This window comes from Pyrus communis, chromosome 1, assembly GCF_041283825.1.
Source record: "Pyrus communis isolate YQ-2024b chromosome 1, ASM4128382v1, whole genome shotgun sequence".
Taxonomy (NCBI): Eukaryota; Viridiplantae; Streptophyta; class Magnoliopsida; order Rosales; family Rosaceae; genus Pyrus; species Pyrus communis.
Genome location: NC_142565.1, coordinates 4,531,212 through 4,542,523, shown reverse-complemented (window position 1 = coordinate 4,542,523; position 11,312 = coordinate 4,531,212). Strand labels below are relative to the sequence as shown.

The 11,312-nt window shown below is 40.0% G+C and overlaps 1 protein-coding gene and 1 pseudogene across 4 annotated transcripts; both read left to right on the top strand.

Moving 5' to 3' along the window:
- Nucleotides 1–3,001: 3,001 nt before the first annotated feature.
- On the top strand, nt 3,002–8,924 carry LOC137720583 (potassium transporter 2). Of its 4 annotated transcripts, none has more exons than XM_068459676.2 (10): nt 3,002–3,392; nt 5,074–5,175; nt 5,348–5,582; nt 5,659–5,904; nt 5,988–6,041; nt 6,195–6,455; nt 6,741–6,793; nt 6,888–7,005; nt 7,217–7,471; nt 7,621–8,924. In XM_068459676.2, exons 2-10 carry the CDS (start codon nt 5,137–5,139, stop codon nt 8,724–8,726), a joined length of 2,367 nt encoding a protein of 788 aa, XP_068315777.1. In that variant the 5' UTR covers nt 3,002–3,392; nt 5,074–5,136; the 3' UTR covers nt 8,727–8,924. The 4 variants fall into 4 exon arrangements, with proteins under 4 accessions (XP_068315777.1, XP_068315776.1, XP_068315774.1 ...); XM_068459675.2 differs by lacking the exon at nt 3,002–3,392 and adding an exon at nt 3,875–4,060; XM_068459673.2 differs by lacking the exon at nt 3,002–3,392 and adding an exon at nt 4,151–4,446.
- Nucleotides 8,925–9,453: 529 nt separating this feature from the next.
- On the top strand, nt 9,454–10,892 carry LOC137721195 (uncharacterized; annotated as a pseudogene).
- Nucleotides 10,893–11,312: the final 420 nt, after the last annotated feature.

The following is an 11,312-nucleotide window of genomic DNA, read 5'->3' as shown; positions in this document are numbered from 1 at the left end:
CAAGCTCACGAAGGTGTTGACATAGTCTTTGACACTCCCCGTTTGCTTGAGCCACCTTAGTTTCTCCTTGGCTTCGTACTTGGCATTTTGGGGATAGAAGTGCAACATAAGATCTTTCTTAAATTCATCCCAAGTGGTGAGGGAGAACGTACCTTGTTCAATCTCCATGCTCCGGCGACGCCACCACATAAGGGCATTGTCAGCTAAGAACATGGTTGCCGTTGCGATTTTGGACTCTTCATCTTCAAGCTTCAGGTACTTGAAGTATCGCTCCACGTTCCACACAAATGTGTCGAGCTCCTTTGCTTCCCTTTTCCCATTATAGGATTTGGGTTTAAAGGAGTCGATTACCTTGGAGTCCAACGCCTTGATTTCCCTCGGCCCTTGCACGAATTGCTTCACAATTGCTTCTTTGCAAAACGCCACATCTCCCTTAAGTTCTTTTGTGTCTTTTATCTCCTCTTGAAGCGCCACAAGCCTTGCCTCCATGTTGTCAAGGTGAACCTGGACTTCCCTCCGCATCTTGTCGGCCATGGTATTGAGGGCGCCAAGGAGCTCATCTCGTAGCCCTTCCACCAAGCCACGTAGTTCATCCTTACCATCTTCCACCATGGTTTGGATTTCCTCCTTGTCGACAACGTCCTCATCAAGTCGAGTATCGAACTCGAGTATGGTTCGTTCCACCTTCTCGAGTCGCTCCTCCATGATCTCCATTGATGCTTGCAAGTCCTTTAACTTTGGCTTGCTCTTGGCAACATCTTGCACCTCGGCAGTACGCTCCCTTGGGTCGGAGACTCCGGACACCATTTCTCCACTTGCCATATCCTACTTTCTTTTAAGTGATTCGCGAACTTGGCTCTGATACCAGCTGTCACGGGATGACTCTTTGAGCCTTCCGCCCGTGCGGCACTTAGACTTGAAACCTCGATGAACAAGCTAAGTAAGCCTTTGAAGCCTCGCTTCCCCGGATTGAATCACAAAGAAAGCTAAGATAGCTTGGAGAATGCTAAGATCACTTAGAAGATGGGAGAATGGAAGTTTTGTATTGAAACTTTGGAGAGCTTTACAATTGCTTACAACTCTTGGATGCTTTGGCCAAATGGCCTTGCCTCCTATTTATAGGCCTAAGTAACCTCCTCAATGGAGGGTTCTAGAATTCCCTACTTACATCCAAAAATATCTAGAATAGTTCTAGGTACAACTTGCCTAATCTAGATTGTTCTAGGTGAGGTTTGAATATGTACACTTGTGTGGATTGTTCCGGAATGCCCTAGATTATCTTGAATGCTCCGCCATGTTCTTGATTTCTCCGGGATGTTCCGGAAGCTTCCATGAAGACAAGGCTTTATGGGCTTAGATAAATGATGTCTTGGGCATTTTCTTTGTTTGTGACTTATGGCCCGTGACACTTGGAAGGTGTGAAATATAAAGAGTTGTGTTAGCGGTAGTCGCGTGCAACGCTATTATAATTGTTGAAAGTTGTGTTGTGCTAGCTTCAATTGCACGAGACACCATCATAGGCGACGGATGTAAAACCTAAAGATTTGTGCTAGTTCAATCGTGTGTGACGCTATCATAGCCCTTGATCATGGCTGTGAAACCCTAGGAGTTGTGCTACTCGCCTATAACGCTATCGCAACTGTTGGTGGTGTGAATTGTGAAACCAAATTATTTGTGCTAATGTGATACATGAGTTGTGCTAACGACAGTAACTCATAAATTTTAATGATTCAATCCCATTTCATTGCTATTGTATTGAAAGTGGAGAACTATACGTAAATCAACCCAACTACCACTGTAGTCACCTTATATGCAAAATGATATCTCATTCAGTCCTCTAGCCACCTTCGTAACCAGCTTCTCCAAACAAATTACTCTAAAATATTGTACATGAATCGACCGTCATAAGAATCCACTCAAGCCGATTAATTCTTAGGCAACAAGCCACCACCCGACCACCTTTTACAGGCTCACAAAAGCAGGTCGAATCGTCGAATCCTCTAACTAAAAGACTGGCCTGATCTTGCTAACAATCAACTTGTGCTTAAACTGATCGATATACAACAGAGATATGACAGGATTCCAGCACTAATGCGAATTTGGCGAGGTAGGTTTTGGCCGCCGTGGACCAGCTTCAAAGTTCAATGCCCGGAAAACTCAAAATAATCAAAGTGCAGTATATATCCAGGAAACCATGTTTCGAAACAATTGAAGTTTTGGAGAGGAAAAGGGTCGCCGTTTGGGGCTTAGGGTTCTTCGAGGTGGAGATTGGGCGATGATTTTCGAAGAAACGTGCAAATGCTGATTGGGTTGGAGAAAATAACTCATTTATATACGAGGACAATTAAGTTATTTTATGTTCTAGAAAAATTCTATTGTGGTCCCCAAGATTAAGAAATCTTGTGCATATGGTATGCATGTTCTGTACATATTCTAAAAATGCTATTTTGGTAACAAAATAGGTCATTTCTTTGTATTAAATCGAACACTTTTTTGTCCCTCACAGTTGAGTAACCATATCAGTTGCCCCTCTCAACTTCCTCTCTCTCTCTTCCAAAATTTTCTCTCAAATAAAATACTTGTAGTGACGAAATAGTTAACCAGAAACAATCGCTAAAAATATGAACGACCTATTTAACGACCAAAAATCGTTTGAAGGTCGTCTAAAAATCTTTAACGATCATTTTATATTTTCTCTTTTTATAAATTTAATTTTCAAAATTTTAATAAAGTACAATTGCTAGTATTAATAAACTAAACATTCATTCCCATTTGTAAAAGTTTCATGTATGACACGACCTTTACTTTAGTTTCCTCATAACAATTTTAAGAACAGAATCAATCAATATCCTCCCAAACTCACCCACGTTCATAAATCATATAATATTGTCACTTTACCGATGAGTGAATAATATATGGAGAAACATTCGCTATGGTCGGTTAGTCGACAAACTTTGAATCTTTGACATGCAATGCACCCGAATCCACCATGACTCACTGTCACAAGCTTTTTCACTCCACTCAAAACACACATCAAATCCATCCCCTATCGAACCGAATAAACACGCAAATCTTTGACCGGTCTGTTTACTGCTTCAGTTTACTTTGACAAAGCCTGATAAAACACCCAGTTGCCAGTTGTTGTCACCTCTGAGCAAAAAAGTGTGCGGCTCTGCTCAAGTGCTCTCAAGTAGAAAAACCTTGTTTACGTGAAAGGGTTTGTAGCTCGGTTGGTTAACAAGAGCATTCAAACTTGTATTCGAGTTCGTGAGTTTGATTTTTCCATCTCCGAATCCGGTTGTGTAAAGAAGAAAAAAAGCAGAAATATAAAAGCCTCCTTTTCTGTTCAATGCCTGGAGATCTATGCTGGTTTGCTGTTGCGAAAATCTTAGGTAATTTTGGTTTGTAATCTGTTTGCGTAAATGCGAGCTATATTTCATTCTCTTTGTTATTGGTTCCACTTTTTTTTCTTCCAGGAATTGATATTCTAAACTACTTTAATTCACGAGATGGAAATTTGAACTTAAGCCAAAGGAGATAAGACACATTGCCTACTAACTACTTAACCGATAGATTTAAAGTTATTTCCTTGAATTTCAAGCTCAAATTTTAATATTGTATTGGTGGGTTATACTTATAACTTAGAATTGCAAAGGCAGAATCTTCCAGAAAATAACTGTAATTTGGACAAAAATGGAAGTGACAATCTTCAATCCCGGCAAAGATTGATGATAGCTGATGCAATCAAAAAGTTGTGTAGCTAAAATGAAGAAAGGACAAGGTGGGTGGGTCAGAAGGGAAGAGCCCACAGAGGCCAATCCTACTGGGTGTGATGGAAAATCTGAAAAGACTGAGCCTTTCATCCCCTCATGTTGTTTGTCTTTAAGGGTTGGGAAAAAGTTAGCTCCTTTGAGCTAGCATTAGCATGTTCAGAAGTCCTTAATTTCACATGGGTTTGCCAATTGCCTCTATAATTTAGACTATATAGTCCTTGTTTTGCAAATTTTTTTCTTTCTCTGGCATTTGGGTAATCTTACAAGTTTCTGGAAGTTAATTTTTGGTATGCTCTTGGTTTTGTTTGTTGATTTCTTCAGTTACCTGCAAACCCCTTTGTTTATTTATTGAGATAGTGACAGTTTACCTTCAGTGTTGGTAAAAAACTTGTAAATACACAAGCTTTCAATATCATGGTTTACAAGCAAAAGATAATGAAGGGTTTTAGCAGTTAGGTGGGAATATGGAACAATCAGAACACTCATAAATGAAATAATTTATCAAGGGTTGTGGGTAGAGAGAGAGAGAGAGAAGAGAGAGAGAGAGAGAGAGAGAGGAGAGAGAGATAGAGGTGATAAGATAGTGGCTATGAATCTGAGATAAATGGTCCTTGAAATCAGCTTTATTTGCGTGGGCACCAGTTGCCTGACCCTGAATTTTCTTTTCTTTTGGGTATATGCAACTCTTCTTACTGATTCACGTGGCTATGCCCTTGTTTCCATTACTCAACTTTTTCTTTGGCCATTTGCTTATTTCTCCAATTTCCATATGTTTTTCTTGTGAAAAATGCGAAGTTTTATGTCACATGCATCATAGTTAAATTCAAGTTTCTCCATCTTTTTCCTATAGAATGTTGACAACAAGGTCTAAGTTTTTATTTTTTAACCCTACCAACCATTGAAGGTTGAGAAGGGTAAAGTGACAGGGAGCTGCGTATAGTATGATTGAGGGCCCCTTACTCAGTTCTATGAGACATGTATCTGAAGAATTCTAGACTTTCTAGTGCAGCTGACCACCAATTCTTTTTTATTTTTTGGCTTTTGGGTTTTTATCCCTTTTGAGTTTTCATTCTTATCCTGCAAATTTGCAAAAGATTTTTCTCTAAGCTTTCAAACTTTTGGTGGGAATGTGAGTACAGGTATGGATTCCATGTGGGTTTACTGGAAAGTGTGTGAATATGTTCTTGGAAGTGTGATTATTCATACTTTGAAATCTATAAAGCTGTGGATTTTAAATATATGGATTCTGCAGAATCTGCACTTTGAGTTAACCAATGAAACTTGTACTGTTTCAATGCAGATCTGCAAATAACTGCTTCCAACTGATGAATCTAGCACTCAATGCTGAAATTTGAGCAGCGCCATGGATCTTGAGAGAATTAAGTGTTGGGACACTTCAAAGGTTAGTGCTGTATCTTCATTGTGCTTATGTTCTTCAACTTGATGTTTCTGGCTGGTTGTGATGGTATGAGTCTATATAAGCAAAGCAATTTATGTTTTAGAAACTTGGTGAATGATTGTTCCTAGAATCGACCCGAACACTCAGAAATTTGTATGTTGGACTGAATTTCCAGAAGGATTCTTGGAAGAATGTTATGCTGTTGGCCTACCAGAGCCTTGGAGTAGTGTATGGTGACCTGAGCATTTCCCCTCTCTATGTTTACAAGAGTGCATTTGCAGATGACATTCAACATTCGGATACGAATGAAGAGATTTATGGTGTACTTTCTTTTGTCTTCTGGACTCTTACTTTAGTCCCGCTGTTCAAGTATGTCTTTATAGTCCTTCGAGCTGATGATAATGGAGAGGGTAAGTACTAAACAAGCAGTTATATGAAAAAAGTATTGTATTTAGGCTATAACATTTGGTGCATGATTTTCTGCAGGTGGTACATTTGCACTGTACTCGTTGATATGTAGGCATGCGAAAGTAAGCCTTCTGCCCAACCGGCAGCTTGCTGATGAGGCACTTTCTACTTATAAATTGGAGCACCCACCGGAGAAGGAAAAAAGTTCGAGGGTGAAATTCGTACTCGAGAAGTGCAAGACCTTGCACACTGCTTTGCTAATTCTTGTTCTTCTTGGAACTTGTATGGTAATTGGCGATGGAGTGCTCACTCCAGCCATTTCAGGTAGAATGCATTTCGTATTGAAGAATAAAAGATGCAGCAATTTCTTCTCGTTTGATGACTAATTCATGTCTGCTTTATTTTAGTCTTTTCTGCGGTGTCTGGCCTTGAATTATCCATGTCCAAGGAACATCACCAGTGTAAGCAGTCTCGTCTCCTACTCAATTTTCCATTTCCAGTCAATAGGAGCGTAGGATTAATCAGTTTTTGTTTTCTTAAGGTTTGTATATGGTGAAATGTCAACTTTACTTTGATTATACTGATGTGCGTAAATTTCACTTGCCAATTTTCAGATGCTGTGGTTCCAATTACTTGTTTCATATTGTTATGTCTATTTGCACTTCAACACTATGGCACCCATCGAATCGGATTCTTTTTTGCACCAGTGGTGTTGGCATGGCTTCTGTGCATCAGTGCTCTTGGCTTGTATAATATAATTCACTGGAACCAGCATGTCTATCAAGCTCTGTCTCCGTATTACATGTTCAAGTTCTTGAGGAAGACAAGGATAAGTGGGTGGATGTCTCTAGGTGGAATATTGCTGTGCATAACAGGTAACATCGGAGAATAGTTATCATATTCCCCTATATACATCTTGCCATGTTGCTTGTCCTGCATATTGATGAGTTGTGGAAAACGTATGCATAAAGCATAAGTTTGCCAGTGCATGCCAGATCCCATATGGTAGAAAGCATTGACCATGGAATACCAGAAAACGTGAACTGATATAATTTCATAGAACTGACATTCGTTTCCTGAAATAATTTGATGGCAAATGAATGCAAACGAATAGAGAGAAACCAAATAAATGCTAATGATATGTGTGACTACGCTTGCAGGCTCAGAGGCAATGTTTGCTGATCTTGGCCACTTCTCATATAATGCCATTCAGGTAATTCATACCTTAGTAGTATTATCTTCTCTATGCATTTCTAATGCTGATTTGCATACTGATTACAGAAGCTGCAACCCCCTTCGTTGTGCAGGTTGCTTTTACCTTTTTGGTTTATCCAGCGCTTATATTGGCATATATGGGGCAGGCTGCTTACTTATCGCAACATCACCACACCAGTCACCGGATCAGTTTCTATGTCTCGGTTCCAGGTATGTGTCGTTCTTGTTTTAAAGGCAGGAATATATCCAGCACCCGTAGAAATAGAATCAGATATGCTGCTGCATGAGAATTGGATGATTTAGTTTGCGTTGTACTACAGGGGGTTCATGCAGTAATCTTTTAGGATATCTATCATACTGTAGTTGTCTAGTATATATACTTATTATGGAAGATGTAACAGCTCTTCTTTTTTTGGGACAGAAAGTGTGAGATGGCCGGTGCTTGTACTAGCCATTCTTGCTTCTGTTGTGGGAAGCCAAGCAATCATCAGCGGAACATTTTCTATCATAAACCAGAGCCAATCATTAGGTTGTTTTCCGAGAGTCAAGGTCATCCACACTTCTGACAAGGTACATGGCCAGATATACATCCCCGAGATCAATTGGATGCTCATGATCCTCTGCATTGCAGTGACCATTGGATTTAGAGACACAAAACACCTGGGAAATGCTTCTGGTAAGTTACCCTTGCATATTTTGCTAGCTCGTACTATATATTTGATCGTAAAGCCTGTGTAAACTTCAAAACACGAATGCATCCAAGAAGAAGTCAATTAATCACTTTTGTTGCTTGAAGTACTAAGCAGTTGTTATCTTTAATTGCAGGGCTAGCAGTGATGACAGTTATGTTGGTTACCACATGCCTCACTTCCTTGGTGATTATCATTTGTTGGCACAAGCCGCCTATTGTAGCCCTTTGCTTCCTAATCTTCTTTGGCTCCATTGAATTGCTCTACTTCTCAGCTTCCCTCACCAAGTTCCGAGAGGGTGCCTGGCTTCCCATCCTTCTTGCGCTGTTCCTCATGACTATCATGTTTGTATGGCACTATGGAACCATCAAGAAATACGAATATGACCTCCACAACAAGGTTTCATTAGACTGGCTTCTAGCTTTGGGTCCAAGCTTGGGAACTGCTCGGGTCCCTGGCATTGGCTTAGTGTTCACAGATCTCACCTCCGGCATTCCTGCTAACTTCTCCCGCTTTGTAACCAACCTCCCTGCTTTCCACCGCGTCCTAGTTTTCGTGTGTGTAAAATCAGTCCCAGTCCCTTATGTGCCGCCTGATGAGCGATACTTGGTGGGTCGCGTTGGTCCTGCAGCTCATCGGTCCTACAGGTGCATTGTTCGTTATGGATACCGTGATGTTCATCAAGATGTTGACTCCTTTGAAACAGAACTAGTTGAAAGGCTGGTTGATTTCATCCGATATGATTGGTGTCGAACACAGAGAACCAGCTCATGCACCGAGGATGATGCATCAAGGTCTACTGACACGAGCGAGTGTAGACTAGCTGTCATCGGAACAGTAGCACTTTCTGGTGCACCAGCTTATGAGATTGAGGAGACACAACCGGCAAGTGTATCTGCTGGTTTCCCAACTATAGAAAGTATAGCAGAAGTTATTGAGATGGAACCAGTTGAAAGAAGAGTGAGGTTTGTTATCGACGAGGAGTCTAAGCCTGACACCCGGCCTGAGAATACAATGCAGATGCGCGAAGAGCTTGAGGATCTCTACGCAGCTCAACAGGCTGGGACTGCATTTATACTTGGGCACTCACACGTTAAAGCCAAGCAAGGATCGTCCTTTATGAAGAGATTCGCCATTAACTTCGGTTATAACTGCCTGAGGAGGAATTGCAGGGGGCCAGACGTGGCGCTGAAGGTCCCTCCCGTGTCTCTTCTCGAGGTTGGCATGGTTTATATTGTGTAGACCAGACGGACATGCAATTACCGAAACAGTTTTGTCTTTGTTTTTATCATGTCAGTCTCATTGACGAAATTTACTACCAGAAAATTGTATAAGTTACTTCTTTTTTCTTGGGTGGATATGAGGCTTGACTTGTTAGAAGTGTTTTTATTAGAAGCATGTTAGGCTTATTTGCTTTTATGCACCGTCCTTTGACGAAAATCTCGCTGTTCTCCTGAACTTACAACTGTATGACTGTGCCTCTTACAGTTCCTCTCGGAAACCTATGTTACCTTCTATGTCAAGTTGTTTAGAAAAATCGTTAACTTTGATAATGTTCAACTGACCAAAAAAATGAGTGCCCTTACGCCACCTCATTCCTCATAAGCCAAGTTTACGAGTTTCTTGTTTTACTTCATAAAATAAGATACCTAGAACATGAAATGAAAACACCAAAAGTAAAGTCGCACCATTTTAAGTTCAAGGAGGAAAGTGAGACTTTCGTTAAAGCAAAACCTTGGTTTTTCATTGGCCATTAGTTTAAGATTCTATCAGATACTGCATGTTCGGATCGAATGACATGGAAACAAAACATCAAACGACTGCTATGACAAATGGCCACGTAGAATTATGCTAACCACCAGGTCTTCTGAGTTCTGAGTAATGGCCACTAGTCCTCCAAACAGGCAAAAAGTGGCATTCGTTTATAAAAACCCTCCAACCAAACAGAGAAGAAGCAATTAATCCATACATGGGAATCCTAATTAGAACACTTGCTCTGAGTTATCCCCATGGCAACTTCCCTTCAAATTTTTGGGAGCTGCAGAGAGATTACCAAACAGTGGATTTATCAGCAGGAGCTCGTCCTCTCAGCTTAGAATGCTGGCCAAAACAGAAAAGGGGGAGAAGGAAGAAGAACCAAAGAAGAAAACCAAACAGTCCTTCAGCAGTGTGACAGAAGCACTTGATTTTTCTCAGACCAGGTCTACAGAGGATGCTGTGCTTATTGAAGAAGTTAAGGATGGAGAGATTTTTTAGTGTGACCGGCACACGAGGTGGTACACTACGTGTCATTATACAAATGGTGGGATATGTGTGTTAAAAAGTTAATGACTTAACAAATAAAATTTCTCACCACTTACATAAAAACACGTGGTGTACTATCCGTATTTCCGTCACAATAAAAAAATTTCTCCTTGGGATGCCACTAAATCTGGAGAGAGAATGTCCAGACAACAGGTATAATCACTAACTCATTAAATTCTCATCACCTTCTTCAATTTGCCTTCTCAACTTTCAATTTGGTTCTGAGCCCTCTAATCTTTTATAACGTGTAAATTTACCCACATCATCCTATATACCGCATTTTCCGTAAGGTTTTCTCACTTAAATGGCAAATTAGCACATCCAACAAGATTAATGAGCTCATAATCAATTTTAAAACCAGCTGACAAATCCGAATCACGCCTTAATTTTAAGAGGGATCAATTAACAAAAATAAATAAAAATGAATTAAACTAGAATGCTTGTACAAATTTGCTAATAGAGTTTCATTATTTTCATGCAGTATGGGGCTCTGAGAAGGAAAATTGGAGGGACGTACAAGGATTTCTTCAAAAGACTATGTTGAGGGTATGTAGCATCAGCAATTTCAAATAATCATATATTCTACAAAGAAATTTAGGACAATATGCACAAAAAATGCTTACAAACGAGAACTGGAAAGACACCAAGTCCGGTAAACGGATCGTGTTTAATACGTTCATATCGTTTTTATGTCATATTCGTTATCTTAACGGATCGTGTCTTATTATACCTCTTATTTTCATGTCATTTCATGTCAAATTAATGGATCATGCAAGAAATTACTAGACCCACACTAAACACACAATAAAAAACTATTCGTTTAATGCATTTAAGTTTTATTTTGTAACTGGTCGCGTTTGTGTGTATTTTCTTTAAAAAATATTTGCTGAAATAATTTTGCTAATTTGGATAATTGTTTTTTACTTGAAATTAGTGGATGGGCAATATGTGGAGGAGGGGTGGGTGGACAAAACCTGCAAGGTTTGCAAGAAAGATACGGGTGGCGAGGCCAGGCAAGTGGACAAGCTCGGAAGATATGTTCATGTGGCCTGTTTGGAGAAAGCAAAATCCGGCAATTTCTTCACCGGACTTTTCTCTGGATGATGAAGGCTCATCAGTTTGCTTTGCTATGTATATCGGATTTAACGTCGGCGATTGCTTGCGTGCCAATTCAGGCAACAAATTTTAACCGGACAGACACATTCTCCGTTTCCGGAACTCTAGGCTTCCGACGTGAAGTTTGGAAAATTAGATCTTTTAGGGCCTTAAAATTATGTTCGAAGATTGAGAGTGTGAATTAGCACTCGAAGAACGTCATCCTGCACTTTTTTTGAGCTCAACTTTTTACACTAGAGAGCAATGCAGCTGTTTGAGTGCAAGTATTAATTCCCGTTTCGTCTTTATTAATTTAGGTTTTCCTAGTCTGAGTTGAACTCCTCGTTTAATTTAGGTTTTTCTAAGAAACATACCAGTTTTTGTTAGTTTAACTTTCCTTTTCCGACAATGCAGTTCGAGTTTCGATTT